Raw genomic sequence first — 16,079 nt, 5'->3', positions numbered from 1 at the left:
GTTAGTAGTTTTCTTGCCAGAATGAATAAAGGATAGAAGCCCAGTTTATTGCATTAAACCTCATACCAGGAGACTCAAAATGATTTTTATTTCTCCCATATATTGCATTTGTTACTTTTACAGTAATACAATGATTAACAAAAGCATAAAACTGGAAACAAAAACAATCATTGAGAATGTCTCCTCCTGCACTCTGTGGCCCTTCGCCAGCAGGGGCTGTACTTGTGTATCTGCACCCACACAGAGAGGCTGAGATTCAGTCCTTGTAACAGGATGCATTCTTTCTCAGAAGTGAATGAATTGCCCTTCCCAGGAAGGCACTCAAAACATGGGCTACTCTAAGCCTAGCTGGTGGGAATCCTCAAGGCAAGGTCCAACTCTTCACTGGATAAGCACTCTCAGGCCATGTGCTTTAGATGTCCATGTCAAACTGCTCTTCCTCACCTGTTGAGAGGGACAGGAAAACATTAAAGTCCCACATTAAATGCCAAATACTGCACTGAAGTAACAGTGTTCAACTGTGCCTCAGAGAAACATGACAGTTTGGTCCTAAAGTATGCAGCAGATAAGCTAAAGCTGCTTTCAGGCACCAAGTCTGAGAACAAAACTGTCTTGGGTAAGCAGACACGTTTCTGCCCCTAGAGGGAATATTTTACTCATGTAGAGAGAGCAAAGGGAAAAGGTAGAGGAGATACCCCTTGTGGAACAAATTTATACCCCTGAATTCTCCTGTAAAAAGAAACAATGCTATTGACAAAGGATCACTGGGACAGACTTCTGTTAAAGACAAATGTACATTTCACAGCTCATTGCATGAGCCATGGCTACAGTCATACAGATAATTTGATAGGATGCTAGTGTGAGCAGAGATGATCTGTTCCAGAGGACAGGGCTTCTTTGGAAAAAAGGTCACAACCAAACTGTCATCCAGCATGCAGACCACATCTCAGTTCAACAGAAAATCAGCTGAGCTGTTAAAGGTCACAGCTGTGTGTAATAAAAACCATTAAGCAGTATTGATCCTAGAAAGATTTTGCTTAGAGCATGGAAGCCACTTAATGAGTACTCAAGTTATTTTATATTTAGGAAGGGATAAATTGTAGTATCTGATATTTTTGGCTACTCCAAGAAGGAGTCTCACATAAACACTTTTTAGCCATTCAAGAGCAATGTTTGCTCATTTTACTTCTAGCATGCCTTTCAACAAGAGTCCAAGTCCACAAAGTAGCCAGTGACCCCTGTTCTCCTGTGCCTTAACCTTTATTTTGCTCTTAGGCACACTAGCAAGCTTCCATAGAAGCCACTAGAGCCAACAATGGATATTCATATCCTACCTATATAAATTGAGTTCATTTGTACTCCAGAAGCCTTGACATCAAGAAATCAAGAGAAACTTCTATCTCAGGCTGGTATCCAAAAAAGCCCCCAAACAAATTGTAGAGTTGTAACCTGATCATTTTCAAAAATGCAACACCACTGCAAAATGGCACAGGATATCTACAAGCAGAAACAGCTACACTCAATTTCTCTCATCAAAGGACTATTAATCCAGTAGCATTTAGGAAAACACTAAGTTAATGAGAATAAAGTGATAGCATGACACAGATAACTTACTGAAAAGTATTCACATTACTAGGGACCATATTAGAACCTACAGTGAATAATATCAAGCTCCACAGCACTCTGATTTTGCAAGAAATTATCAAAACATTAACCCTAGTTCACAGGGATCAGCTGGCTGCATCCCATGTGTAAACTTTCGTATTCCTCGGAAACAGCACTGTACTTCACTTGTTTATGTGCACTTACCTATGCTTGCTTTCTCATCATAGCTCTGGACATGGTTGTTTTCAATCTTTAACTCCTCCACATTTGGGCTTGTAACACCTGGAATGTCCGGAAGGTCAGAAGGTGGTGTTTTAGCAACCGGAGAATTGCGGCACTCCATCAAAAACTTGCGATCATAAATAATTCTGGTACCTATTGAAAGAAGATATAACACTGTCAGCTTTTAGTATTTTGATGCATTTTAGTATTTTGATGAAAGAGATGGCTACGATATTTGGGTAGTCAAGGTTACTGGATTGTTCCTCAAGTACTAAGCCAGGGGAAACATTCCCTTCGAGAGATCTGCCTGGCTTGGATTTCAGATCATGAACTCTGGGTATCCAAATCACAGCTATATACGTAAAGCAACAGCAGAAGTCATTTTTAGAAAGATACTTGTTACATAGCACTCACTGCTCATTTCAAGCTACCTCAGAAGAAAGTCAGATACCATTAACACCGTTTATAGCTGCAAAAAAAACCCACAAGAGTCAGCCACCCAAATAATAGCTTTGCTACCAGTCTGCTGCAGGGAGAGAACAACTCCCAAACCTAGTCCAGTGCTGCATCCAACAGGTCTGACCCATTCTGCCTAACATGAGGTCATAGCAAAAAAGAAAGAAAACTGAGTTGTCAGGGGCTGAGAACTGTAGGCAGATACAAGCATATGTATCAAACAATAGGAAGTGGCAGGGTGTCTTTGTCACTGAGCATTGTTTAGCAAAAATTTCTACAGTTACTGCCTTTATGTACCATGTGCTGACTGTCCAGCTTAATTATGTATACCTTTCCAAAAAAAGCTTTAATACAGACAGTCCTTAATGCCCATCTGTTTTAATGGTGAATCCAGACCACATCCTTCTCCTCCTGCTTCAAACGGAGGAAAACAACTTCAATGGATTAAAAACAAGCCTCAGAGGGAACAGCCGAGTTGAAACTCCATGCACAGATTGCTAGGTACGCCACTAGACTGAACAGCCTGTTCTTTACAAAGGAACTGGTGTTGGAAAAGCTCAAAGCCACAGAAGAAGGATCCCTCCAAATAAACCACAATCTTAACCCAGAAAGTACTGAACAACAGCTGTTGTTCCCATCCCCAAAAGTAAGGCTGCAATGCCCCTTTCCAGATTAGACCCTTTCTATTCTACTTCCACTCCAGTCAGAAAGAAAACCAACTTCTCAAACTCCCTGAAAAGTTTTAGGTAGAAGTCTACACTTGTGCAGGGAAATAAACTTGCCTTTTTTTATTTTGGAGCATGGCTAGAAAGCAGATAGGTATTAGGAGGTTTTGCTAATGAGTTCTCAAAACACTAGCCTTCTCAGGAACAGGTTTTGGATTTGTTTCTCCAGATCAAAGGAGAGAAAACTAATCCAATTTAGAAGCATGTCCCAGCAGTTAGTCAGGATTTGAGAGAAGGAACAATCCCAGTCTGTTAGTTAAGTGTTAAGTCACTGGAAGGTTTACAAAGGCAAGGGTGGTACTTCCTAGAACTGCAGTTCACATACTAAGTACTAGGAGTACATTTCATAACAGGCAGACAAGAACTTTCACTCCTGGTTTGAATTCATTCCCTCAGTCACATGCCCAGAGCTATGCTTATGAAACCAGATACCCTGTACCAAGCCAAAGCAGAATAGCCAACAACAGCTGTCAACAGGAGCATAGCTTGACAGACGCTCCACATCCATAAACAGACCCCTTCCAACTCACAAAGCAGGGCTAACAGCAGCTCTCCTCCCACTGTAATGAGTATTTAGTATTCACAGAGCACACAAAGGCTTTGCACCCCGGGAACTGTGCTGCTCCCCGAAAGCTCTGGTTTTAACACCTGACCATCTCTGTGCTATGCAACTGGAAGGTCGGAAGGGGATTTAGCTCATTTTGAATATTCTCATCAGAACTAAGTTGGATGGAAGCATCCTAGTAAAAATACCATCCTGTTCTTCCCTTGCCAGAGGCCTTTACAGAGCACAGGCACAGTGAGCTGTGCTGCTCCATGAGTGACCAAATGCCTGTTGAAAGGGTCACTGCCTCCACAGCAGAGTCAGCAGGACTGGCAGCGCATCAGTCCCTCAGCACCAGGGTCCTCATCAGATGCATCATCATAACAAGCTGCCACTGATTTCAAGCATGGCACATTCAAACTCTGCACTGGGCCCACACAGCCTGTTCCACTGAGACCAAACACTGCACTGCCCCCACCAGTTTTGTCAAGAGAAATAGCAACTTCTAAAACCACACTGGAAAGAGCTGCTGGAACACTCAGCCAGCAGGTAGTGCATTGCAGGCACTCCAGAAAGCTATGGAGCAACCCAACAGGCTTCAGCTGACACAGGTTGGAGCACTGACTACAAAGCACAGCTGTCCAGAAAGCCTGACAGAACTGTGCAGAGCTGGAAGCTTACAAAAACCAGAGCGACCATCCTAACAGAGCAGTATACCCCCCTTCAGGAAGGGCAGAGCGCTTCAGCAAGAGGAACCTTATTCAGAAGGCAGCTCAGCACACTATGAACACAAGCAGGAACACCACCCCATCAGCATTGCTCATTTCAAGCATAACAAGCAAGATAGCTCTTCCTGTGTTTTTTTTTGCTTGCAATGGATGGAGTTGGCCAAACTCCCAAGCTATGAGTTCATGTGGAATTTACTTAAGGAAAGACAATGTGTGCATGTGCCTGCAGCAAGTGGGCAAGAAGCCTAGAAAAGCAAGAATGGAGTATTAATGAGAACAGTCTCTTTATGCTTAAAGGTCACAGAGCACCTCTTACACACTCTTCCTTGCTCCTTTATATTTGGTGGTTTTCTTCTCTGTTGACTGCTGCAGTAAGAACAGCAGTCTACTTCCTGCACCGCCAAGGGAGAGGGGAACTTCTTCATTCTGCCACCCCTCCAAAGGGGGCCACAGAGCCCAGAAAGGTCTGGGAAGGTAGCTAAACAAGGAAAAACCACTCCTTTTGCCCAAGTGCTGGCACCAGCTCAGGAGCAAGAAACTGTGGTGAAGCTCAGCTGACTCACATCAAAACCACAGTGAGCCTCCCTGCTCTTCTGCTGCTGCTGGGATCAATAGTGACACTTTACAGAGCATCACAATGTAGGCTTGTTTGCTTCTCAGAGGGATCCTTTCTATTCATAAACTGCATTTTAGGCTGTCACTTCAACGCTTCTGGTGACTCAAGGCAAGCAAACTACCTGAAGAACTTTACCTCAATGTCGGGCAGAAGGAAAAGTCCTTGAGGAAAAAAGGCCTTTTGACTGCAAGCAGACAGAGAGGAAGGTAATGGAAAAAAAGCTGATCTACAAGCATCTGATGACTAGAAAAGCAAGTATACCCCCACTTTTTCTAAAGGAATAAGTTTAGCTGCTAGATAAGCACGGCTCAGCATAGTGTAGCTGTGAAGGTACTACTGTATCAAAAGCCTTGAATAAAATATTTTTGTTTCTAATAAACATAGAAGTCTGCATCCTTCCAGGAACTCAGTAGTAAAGCTGAGAAATTAAGTTCTAGTACCAGCCCTTATCAACTCAGATTCCTTCTGGTCCATAAGTGGATTTTTCTAACACTAGTCTTCCCCAGGGGAAGAAGCATACATCAGATTTGCTTCAAACTTAAGAAAGCATAACATTGTTTAAAACCCAAACATCGGTAAATCCAGAAGACATAAGCTCCAGAAATTTCTGTGGACACTCCCACTTCAAAAGGAGCTTCCCTGCACCCCATTAGCACACTAGACCCAAGAGAAGCAATCACTGGCATTAGCATTCAGCACTGCTACTGTGGATTTCTAGTTTTGGCACCGAGCCTCCTTCACACCACTTACAGCCACAGTTCTGCTCACAGCCAGTGGAATGACTTCAGAGCTCAGTGCTCAATTTCTCACTGAAAAAAAATCAGTCTGAGGTTTTGCATGACAAACTTAATTTGCTTCTTTCTTCCGACTCTTGAGATTTAATCTATTGCTTGCAGGAAATCTCAGATGTTTTTTCAGTGCACTACAATATCTTGTTAAATATTTTCAATAGAAGGATTTAAAGCAAGTGTTTCTGAAACACAAGCTAAGTTATTTCACAGCAGTCAGGGCTTACATGAAAAGAGTGAAGTATTCTGCCCAAGAGAATCACTGGATGTGTGGATTAGCAGAAGAACAGATCAACAGAGGCACTGTCTCAAAAGCAGAGTTCTCCAAGTTCAAGTTGGCCTGCACCCAGCATATTTAAAGGGACATTGACTTAACTGACAGCAGTTCTGGTGTATACAAAGATTAAAACACAACAGGGGATGAAGACCTATGAGAAACTACCTACAGCAATAAGACTCAAGCTAAAAGATAACATGCAGAGTATGTTAGCATGGGTCTAAACTTCTGAAAGGTACAGATATTTATTCCCCCAAGAGCTCTTCCAGACTACGCAGAAGAAGGAATTCTTTACAATGCTAAAAGTGAAGGAAGACTAGCAACCTAGAGGCTAGCGTTCTCTGGGATTTTCATCGTACCTCCTTTCAACAATAGTCATTCCACATCTGACCTGAAGGCAGAGCCTGCAGTTGGGCCTTAGAAGAGTGAGTTGTCTTCATATAGGTTGAGGAGGGACTAAACGTACCAAGAGAGTCACGAGAGCTCTGTGGATTTTGCCAGATGTGCACACCCTAACAACAAACACAATCCATATTTCTACTTCACACTCTAGACATTCATTAACCATTTCCAACACAGACAAACAGATGATAATCCTGGAGGCTCTCATTATGCTACAGAGCAGTGCAAGTGTTCAACTTCTATTCTGTTACTTAGAGCACATGAATACAGCTGGGAAGCATTAACTCTAATTCTCCTTTCATGACAATTGCTGCAAGTCCTACTTAAGAATTTCAGCTAGTTGCTGCTTTCAGAGAAAAAGCATGTGTCAAAAATAACACTAGCTTCAGTTCCCCAAACTTTTCTGCATAAACTCAAAAAAGAAATGAGTCAGCAATGTTGACTTCCCTCTTCTTCCTGAATTTTTTCAGCCCACAAAATATTATAGGCTATAAAGATCAGTAGGTCAGAAAGTTTAGCAAAGTGACATCTACTGCCTTCCATTTAGTTTGCTCCTTTGACAAACTCAAGTACAGTGAGCTTCATTATTCCTGCTGTTTGCACTGATCTTTTATGTAGCAGCACAGGGAGAAAATTTTCAAATGTATGGAAAAAGTGATCTCGAACCACTGCTCAGCAGGGGACTCGGACAGCTGTCAGAGTCAGAAATACCCACAGCTGATTTGGGGCACAGTGTCATCATCTGGAACAACAGTCACTTGTCTCACAAGAGACAAACTACACAAACTAAACAAGAAATTCAAGGAGGCTGTGCTGACACAAACTCTTTGAGATGGGTAGGCCCTTTAGAAAATTTTGCACATTATGTTCTTTCTCTAGTATACTGAGATAAAAAACCACATTAGATATAGCATATAGCACATTAGATAAACACTAAGTTTACAGCTCTTGTACTTCCACTGCACTTGCCTTCTGAACAGAGGGCAAACATGGGCTAGTTTTCAGAATCAGTTTATTCTCAGTTAGCTACAAATGACTGAAGATGCAGATCCCTGAAGGACACCATTCCTAGTAATCACACACAACACAACTAGGGGGGCTGCACAAGATGACTTGTAGCAATGAAAGAGGGAGAAAATTCACTTATTTTTTGCAGTAGAGGAGCATAGCATTTTCAGAAAGAGAGGCACAGCACTCCAGAGGAGCAAAAAAATTCCACAAGGCACCAGGCTGTACTTAATCATTGCCAGAAGAAACCACAAATATCAGAGATTAGAATTAATAAGTAACCCAAATTGGAGAATGACTCTACTCCCTACAAGGCTACTCACAAAAAACAGCCTTGTTTATCAAGGCAGACACACAGGTGGATGCTATTTCACTGCAGCAGTATCAGGATTCCTTTTCATTTTTGAAAGTGTAAAATCCTGCTGGCTCCCTTGTTCTCTTTGATGGTGCAGCAGCCAGCAGAGGCCAAACTCCCAGACCCCTGGGCACCCCACACTTCCTCACGTGGCACCCCCTCCTGCAGCTTTCTGTGAGGCTGCCAGGTGAGATGGGGTGGGATGGCAAACAGTAACCCCCACCCCACGGTTGCCCCTCAGAAGAGCCCCCCACTCAGCTGCATCCAGCCTGCTCCTCAGGGATCAGCCCAGCTGTGCTGGCCCACTGAGCCAGCCCCAGTCCAGGAACTGGGGGGGGGAAGACCCTGCACTAGGTCCCCCCACCAACACACAGGGCTCCGGGGCCCCCTGCCAAAATGAGAGCTCCCACTGCTAAGCCAAAACAAGACAAAACAAGAAGGCCTGGGCACCCCCAGAGACCCTCCTGCCCAAAAAGGGCCACTCCCCACAGACCACCTGCAAATCAGAGTGCCCTGACAGGGCAAGAGTCCCCCCATAACACCCCCTATGTCCCCACATCAGGGCAAGAGCCCACACATCCCCTTCTTTCCCCCCTACATTGGGGCAAGAGCCCCACCCCCATAACATCCCAGCAGGGCAAGAGCCCCCTCACATACCCCTGTACCTACCCCCCACATTGGGGCAAGAGCCCCCACATTGGGGTAAAAGCTCCCTCCATAACAACCCAGCAGGGCAAGAACCCCCCACATATCCCTGTACCCCCTTGCACTAGGGCAAGGGCTCTCCATACACCCCTCCATACTGCCCAAAAGAACAAGAGGCCCCCTATAACCATCCCCTCCCCACAACTCTCCCCTCCCCCAACTTCCCCCCAGCAGGGCAAGAGGGCCCCTATACCCTCCCCAACGAGGTGAGAGGTTCCCCCCCCCAAACCAGGGCTCCATGTCAGGGCAAGAGCTCCCCCATATCCTCTCTGCTAGGGAAAAAGCCCCCCACGACCCCGTGCTCAGGCAAGGGCCCCCCCAGCCCCCATACCCTTCACCAAAGGGGCTCCCCCTCCAAACATCCCCCCATCGAAGTGAGAGGCTCCCCATATCCTCTCCGCTGGGAAAAAAGCCCCCCTAAAACCCTCCTCACCGAGGAAAAAGCCCCCCACGACCCCGTGCTCGGGCAAGGGCCTCCCCCCCAATCTCCCCCCAGGGAAGTGAACCCCCCCCCCCCGCTCCCAGGATCCCCGGCCCCTCACGAGAAGCGAGCCCACCGCCCCCCCGAACAGGCCGCCAGCCCCGCGGTGCCCCAGGGCCCGGCCGCGGCCCTACCGCCCGGCGTGGTCCCGAAGACGGTGCCCCCCGGCGTGGTGCTGTAGGCGCCGGGCGGCAGCGCGGCGCCGTCGGGCAGCGGGAGGCGCTTGCCGGGGCCCGGGATGTCGCGGCTCGGCGTCTGCCCCGGGCAGCAGCGGCCCGACATGGCGACGGGCCCGGGGGGGGGGGGGGCTGCTCCTGCCGCCGCCGCCGCCGCGCCTGGGGCCGGCCGCGCCCTGCCCCGCCTCGTCCCGCCCCTTCCGCCGCGCGCACGTCCCTTCCGCCGCGCGGCACGCCGGGAAAAGACCGCCGGGGGCGGGGCCGAAGCGCCGGGGGCGGGGCCGAAGCGCCGGGGGCGGGGCCGCCGCGGCCACGCCTCGCGGGGACCCTCCCCTCGCCCCGCCCCTCAGTCCCGCGGGTCCACGTGCAGCGCCCGGACCCGGCACGGCCCTGGGGGGGCACCCGGGCCCCCTGCTCCCCCCGTGGGTGCACCGACCCTGCTCCCCCGTAGGTGCACCCAGCCCCTGGTCCCCCGTGGGTGCCCCCAGCCCCTGCTCCCCCGTGGCTTCACTGAACCCCTGCTTCCCCGTGGGTGCACCTGGACCCTACTCCCCCTGTGGGGTGCCCCCAGCCCCCTGCTCCCCCCATGGGTGCCCCCAGCCCTTGTTCCCCCGTGGGTGCTCTCTGCTCCCCATGGGTGCCCCCAGCCCATTGCCCTCTGCCCTGCTCCCCCTCGATGCCCCCTGCTGCCCCCCACCCTGACCCCCGTGGGGGGCACAGCCCCTGCTGTCCCCGGGGCCGTCCCCCGGCTGTGACCCCAGCCCGCCCCATGGGACAGCCCGCCCAGGGTGGCCGCAGATGTCCCAGCCCCGCGGCGGGGGGGCCGCAGGGTGCCGGGCCCCGTCCCAAAGGGCTCTTCCCCGGGCCCACCGCGGCTCGAGGCCACCGGCAGAGCCTCCTGCCGGCCCGTCTGCAGCCCACCGCCCCCTGCGCTTCGTTCCCCCTCCGGGGCGCCGGCATGAGGCCCGCCAGGACCCGGGGGCTCCCTGGAGGGTGCGTAACGCGGCGTTCGTTACCGCACCGGGAAGCCTGACAAACGGGTGTGTTACATGTGAGCTGGGACATGAATGGTGTTTGCAAAGCAAGGAGGCCGAGGCAGGAGAGCCGGGAGCATCCCGGAGAGCCGGGAGCATCCCGGAGGTGGGAGAGCCGGGAGCATCCCGGAGAGCTGGGAGCATCCCGGAGAGCTGGGAGCATCCCGGAGGTGGGAGAGCCGGGAGCATCCCGGAGGTGGGAGAGCCGGGAGCATCCTGGAGAGCCGGGAGCATCCCGGAGAGCTGGGAGCATCCTGGAGAGCCGGGAGCATCCCGGAGAGCTGGGAGCATCCCGGAGAGCTGGGAGCATCCCGGAGGTGGGAGAGCCGGGAGCATCCCGGAGGTGGGAGAGCCGGGAGCATCCCGGAGAGCCGGGAGCATCCCGGAGGTGGGAGAGCCGGGAGCATCCTGGAGAGCCGGGAGCATCCCGGAGGTGGGAGAGCCGGGAGCATCCCGGAGAGCTGGGAGCATCCCGGAGGCCAGAGAGCCGGGAGCATCCCAGTGCCGGCGCCGGCTGCTCCGGGCCGATGCTGACACCTGCTGATGGCCGAGGAGAACGGGAAGGCTGCACCGTTTTCCCGTCCTCAGGCAGCATCCTGCCTGCGCAAAGCACCTCTCGGAAAACCCTGGCGAACCCCGAGGACGGTGCCGGGCCCGACGGATGGAGCTGGGCTCCCGTGCGCCAGAGCCTGGTGCAGGGCCGCGGCCGGACGCCGCCGAACCGGCCCCGCGCCCCGCGATAGCCCTCGCTGCAGCGGTCCCTCCTCCGTCCCCCTCGCCGGGCGCGGGACCCCCCGTGGGAACGGGCCGAGACAGAGCGCCGCAGCCGCAGCCCCTCGCCCGCCGCCGGCCGGGGGCCCTTCCCGCCGGGCCAGCTGCTGGTTCGATTACCGGGAGCCGGGGCAGGAAAGCCACACATCCGGCGGCGTGGGCTGACATCAGCGCTGCCCCCCAGCCCGGCGAGCCCGCTCGCTCTGGAATAGCCCGGCCCGGCCCTTTCCTCCTCCTCCTCCTCCTCCTCCTTTGGGCGGTGAATAGCCCATTAAGGGGTCAAGGAGCCGGGGCAGGTCAGGCTCCAAGGGCACATCCTGGCCGGGATGCTGAATCCCGGCCCGACGGATGCCTCTGGCCGGCGCTCCCGGGGGACGCCCGCACGGACGGCGCCGGAGCGGGGCAGGACGGGCTGCAGCAGCCAACGCGGAGAAAGCCCTGGTGGGCGCTCGGGGGCGGCGGGAAGCCCCCCCGGCGGGCGTCCTACCCGGCTGCGAGCCGGCAGACGGGGGAACGTCGTCGTTACCTGCCTGCTCCCGAAAGCCTGTCTGGGCAGGGGCAGGTTTATCCCAAGGAGCCGCGCAGGAGCTGTGCCCCCCCAGCCCTGCTGAAAGGCCCCTGGGGCGCAGGGCTTCCGGCAAGGCCCTTCCGACTGTCCGGCTCTCAGCGAGACGGGCGCTGGCACCTGCTGAAAGCCAGCCGTCGCTGGGTCCTGGCCGTGCGAAAACCCGGCCCTCTCCGGCCTGTGAAGACACAGCTTTTCCAGGCCGCATGCATGAAAAATGCATGCAGAAATCTATCAGAGAGGTTTAAAAATAGCATTTAGGCGGCGGGAGCTCAAGGAAGCGCTGGAAGGGCCGTGGGCAGAGCCGGGCAGCGCCAGAGAGCTCGCGCTCGCTGCGAACCGAGGATGTAGCTGCTCTGCTGCGTTCCCCGCGCTTCGGAAAGCTCCAGGCCGTGCTTGGGGAAGGCGACGCTATCCTGGGCTGCCAGCAACGTCCTTCCTGGACGGCGCCGATAAAATCTCTGTTGCTGGAGAGACGTCCCCCGAAACGGGCTGGCACCGGGCGAGCGGGCCGGGAACGCGCGGCCCCGAGCCCTAACAATGGCCTTTCCTCTTCATTCATCTCCGTCTCTCATTTCCCACGCGGGCTGGGGATAAAAAAGAGAGGGACGGAAGAAAGGGAAACCACCTGGCCCCGGGGCCGGGGAACAAGCAGCCCCGGGCAATAAATCAGCGATGTTTCTGCGGGCGACGGGAGACGTCGTGTAATCCGGCGTTGGGCAATAGGGCGTTTCTGGGTGGGTCAGCGCAAAACGGGGAGACAGCACAAAACCGGCACCGAGAAAAGGGCTCTGGCGGCAGGTTTTGGAGGGGGAGAAGCACGGGGACCGCGGCACCTTCACAGCGTCCCCGGGGTGCTGGCGGCCGGGGCCGGCCGGAGGTGCCGGTTTTAGGGGGCCGGGAGAGCAGGGCAGAAACGGCGGATGCGATGTAGGCGGACCCGGGCGCTTCTCCCTTCTCCCCGTCCGCTCGGGGGACGCGCAGCGGCTGGCGGCCCAGGGAGGGAAGGGCTCCCTGGGGCGCGGGAAACCCCGCCGCCCCCCCGCTGCCGCCCGGCCCGGGCTCTTCTGCCGGCAGGAGATCCCCAGATAGCCCCAGATTTAATAAAAAATGACCTCGGGGAGCCGGCGGGCGCTTTCGTGGGCACTGCCGGCACGGCCCCTCCTGCCTGCCTCCGCGCGGCCCCGGCAGCGTGAGCGCCTTCGCTGCTGAACCGGCTGATTGAAACAGCTTTAGGCGAACGGCCGGGAGCAGGCGCCCGGCGGCGGCCATCCGCCTTACGGGGCCTGGGCAGCGCCTCTCGCCAGTCGCCAAATATTGCTGTGCGTGCTTTTAGGTGCTTAGCTTTAAATGCTTTATTTTAGTCTTTGTTTATGTGTTTATATTTGGATATTTATATGCTTGCATTTGATCATTTATTTATATATTTATGTTTGGATATTTGTATATTTGCATTTGGATATTTGTATATTTATATTTTTAAACGTACATTTGCACAGCTGCGTGTATACGCGTGCAGCCATACGGCGTGATTTGCCAGGGAAGCCGAGCTGCGGGCGGCCGGGCCGGGGCGATGGCAGGGCGCCGAGCGCTTCCGCCGCCGTGTTTACGCGCCCTCGATGGCTGCCGCAGATAACGGCAAACGCGCGTCCCGCCGCCGCCCCGGAGCTGCCTGCGCAGATAAACGCGGCCCCGTAAACAACCCCATCCTGCGGGAAGCGCCCGCCGCCCCGGCCCTGCCCGCCTCGGCGCGCGCCGCAGCCGCCGTCGTCCCGTCGGGGCCCGGTGGCCCCAGGCCCCTCGGTGCACAGTGGCTGTTGTCCCCTCGGTGCACAGCGGTGGCTGTCATCCCCTCGGTGCACAGTGGTCACGCAGCCACGCACCAGTGGTGCATCAGTGGTGCACAGCAGCCACGTCGTCCCCTTGGTGCACGCTGACCCCAGGCCCCTCGGTGCACAGCAGCTGCGTTGTCCCCTTGGTGCACGGTGGCTGCAGTCCCCTCCATGCACAGTGGTGGCCATTGTCCCCTCGGTGCACGGCGGCTGCGGTCCCCTCGGTGCACGCTGGTGGCCGTCGTCCCCTCGGTGCACGGCGGCCGCGGTCCCCTCGGTGCACGCTGGTGGCCGTCGTCCCCTCGGTGCACGGTGGCCGCGGTCCCCTCGGTGCACGCTGGTGGCCGCCGTCCGCTCGGTGCACGGTGGCCGCGGTCCCCTCCCTCCTGCCCGTCCCCGTTTCCCCAGAAACACCACCCGCGATTCTGCGGGCGCCCTGGCTCGTGGCTCGAGCCCCTCTGGAAGCTGCGGGGCAGCGGGAGGAGCCCGCGCCGCCCTGCAGCTCGCCCGGCCCTGCCAGCACCCAGGGACCCGCGCTGCCGCCGCCGCCGCCGCCGCCGCGGGAAGAGAGACCGCTTGCAGCGCTTACTGCGTAAGTGGAAAGGCTGCGCTCCGAGCGCGCCGTGAGAAGCGCTGCGCCGAAAGCGGCAGGCTGCTCGGCTGCGCTCGGCGCGGCGGCGGCGGTGACGGCGGCGGGCAGCGCGCCGGGGGCTGCAGCCCGGTGGGCAGCGCCCCGGGAGGCCGCCTGCGGTCAGCCTGCTCCCCGTCTGCTGCGCTCGAGCGGGACGTTTCCGGGAAGAACCTGGGAGCCAGAAGGAACGCGTGGGCTAAAAATAGCCCTTGGCGGGGACGTGGGAGCCGGGGAGCCGCCACGCTCGCGGCAGGCGGGCGAAGCGCTGATCTCCTCCTTGCTGTTGCTGTTTTTCCAAGCAAGCACGAAGAGAACGGCCGCGCGCCGGCCGCCGCTGCGGGCCGGCCCCGCCGGTGCGGGCAGCGTCCGCTCAGCCCCCGCAGCGGGAACGGAGGCCACCGGTGCCTTCGGCCCGGGCGGTGGTGACCGCCTTGAAATTCCCCCTCGTGCTGCTGCTTCTCATCCCGCTCGCTTCCCCGCCGTCCGCGGCTATCGCGCCGCCTCGCCTGTGTCGGGGCTGCCGGCCCTTTGGCCGCCCTCCCGATCGTGGCCGTTCGCAGGCAATAAGGTGCTTAGGTGATTCTTTCGCCGTTTTCCTCATCTCCTTTCGAACTAATGGGAATCGGGCGGCAGATCCTGCTGGCAGCCCGAGGAGTCCCGGCTTCTCCGGACACCAGGCTGAGGCCGACAGGGAGATGGGAAGTGCTGGAAACGAAACCCTTCCGTGAGGTGTTTCAAAAATGTCAGAAAGGGGGAATAACTGCACGAGGGGAGTTTCTCTTGCTGCTGCTGCTGGCTTTCCATGCAGCAGCGTGGGGAAGAAAACGGTTTTCCCAAAAAAAAAAAAAAAAAAAATCTGAAAACGTAATTGCGCAGGGATCCGGCGGGCAGGAGAAGGAGAAGGGCCTGACGCTGCTGCAGCGCAGCCTTTGGCCCTGGCTAGATTTCAGGATCTCGGTGCCCCTTTCCCCGATTCTCACCAGGCCGCCGGAGCCTCGGGAAGAACTGCAGCCCGCCGGGATCGGCCGGCGGAGCGAGAGCGGTGCCGCGGCCGCCGGCGCTCCGCGCTGCTCCCTGCAGCTGGACGCCGCTCCCCGCTGCCGGCGGCTCCCGCGCCTCCAGCCCCGCGCGCCCCGGGCCCGGGACAAGGGCCCGGACCTGTTGGAAAACAGAGGCCGGAGATCACCCCTTGCCTTTCTGAACACGTGGGAGCTCAGAGGCTGCGGGCATTGCCGCTGGCCCCGGATCGCAGCCCCGGAGCTGGCGCGCTGGCCGCGGACCGGCAGGGCTCTCCCGGGGAGCCGGTGTTGGCGCGTGGTGCCTGTCGCGGGAGGCGCTGGCCGTGGGGTCGGTTTTAGGCTCCCTCAGCTGCAAAGCAAACATCATCTGCTTAAACCACCGTGAAGATGGGACAGGCGCTGCCCTGCAAAGGGCAGGGACACAGCGTGTTTCGCTTGGGGGTACAGAGGGGCTTGGGTGTGCCGAGCTCTAAAAACGGCAGCTCGCGTAAAAGTCAATGAAACAGCACATTTTTGTTATTTTTTATTGTTCTGACCCAGAGCCTTTTTCTCTTCCTGCAGCGCTCTGCCGGAGCCCCCGCTGACATAGCTGTGCTCGCATTTACCACGGGGAGGAGAGTTTATATAGAGCTGAGAGTTTATATACAGCTTCCTCCAGCCTTCCTGGGACATGCAGTACCCAGCGGGTTAAAGCTTCATCACAGCCTGTTTATGTGCTGACGAGGAAACATGATGACAGATAATCCCAAACAACTTCAAAGCAAGATTTGCGAATCCGATATGGAAACTATTCCTGAAGTCCCAGGGCAGAGACTAATTACCGCTGCGGACATTAAAGGAGGAGCAGGACCGGCTGCCAAAGCCGGGCACTGGGGCTGGCCCGATGCCCGGCCCCAGCAACCCGGCGGCGGCTCCCTGCCCGCGCCGCACCCAGCGGCCGAGGGCGCTGGGGGCGAAATGATGCTCCGAGACAGCTCTCGCTTTGGCAGAGGGCACGGCTGGCTGATGAGGCTCTGTCCGACGGCCACTGGAGCCAGCCATCCCGAAACCTGCCTGGCGCTGGCGGGGATGTGTCCGTGCAGCAGCGTCAGTGCCTGCGCCTGCCCCTTCCCCCATGTACCCTTATACCCCCACAAACA

At 55.6% G+C, this 16,079-nt stretch overlaps 1 protein-coding gene across 1 annotated transcript; it reads right to left on the bottom strand.

Annotated features, from left to right (window-relative positions):
• Nucleotides 1-65: 65 nt before the first annotated feature.
• Nucleotides 66-9,299, bottom strand: EIF4EBP1 (eukaryotic translation initiation factor 4E binding protein 1). The gene is made up of 3 exons (XM_068920682.1): nucleotides 9,047-9,299; nucleotides 1,810-1,980; nucleotides 66-444 (listed from the first exon to the last, which is right to left on the bottom strand). Exons 1-3 carry the CDS (start codon nucleotides 9,192-9,194, stop codon nucleotides 413-415), a joined length of 351 nt encoding a protein of 116 aa, XP_068776783.1. The 5' UTR covers nucleotides 9,195-9,299; the 3' UTR covers nucleotides 66-412.
• Between the last annotated feature and the right edge of the window lie 6,780 nt (nucleotides 9,300-16,079).

Source organism: Struthio camelus, chromosome 27 (genome assembly GCF_040807025.1).
Source record: "Struthio camelus isolate bStrCam1 chromosome 27, bStrCam1.hap1, whole genome shotgun sequence".
In the NCBI taxonomy this organism is placed as follows: Eukaryota; Metazoa; Chordata; class Aves; order Struthioniformes; family Struthionidae; genus Struthio; species Struthio camelus.
This window is presented reverse-complemented; position numbering and strand designations above follow the sequence as displayed.

What these genes read in the sequence shown, in the direction of transcription:
- EIF4EBP1 (XM_068920682.1), bottom strand. Translation starts at nt 9,194, where the DNA reads ATGTCGGGCCGCTGCTGCCCGGGGCAGACGCCGAGCCGCGACATCCCG. An exon ending in CTTCGGGACCACGCCGGGCG is followed by an intron (nt 1,981 to 9,046) that starts GTAGGGCCGCGG and finishes TTCTTTCAATAG; the next exon opens with GTACCAGAATTATTTATGAT. An exon ending in TGATGAGAAAGCAAGCATAG is followed by an intron (nt 445 to 1,809) that starts GTAAGTGCACAT and finishes CCCTCTCAACAG; the next exon opens with GTGAGGAAGAGCAGTTTGAC.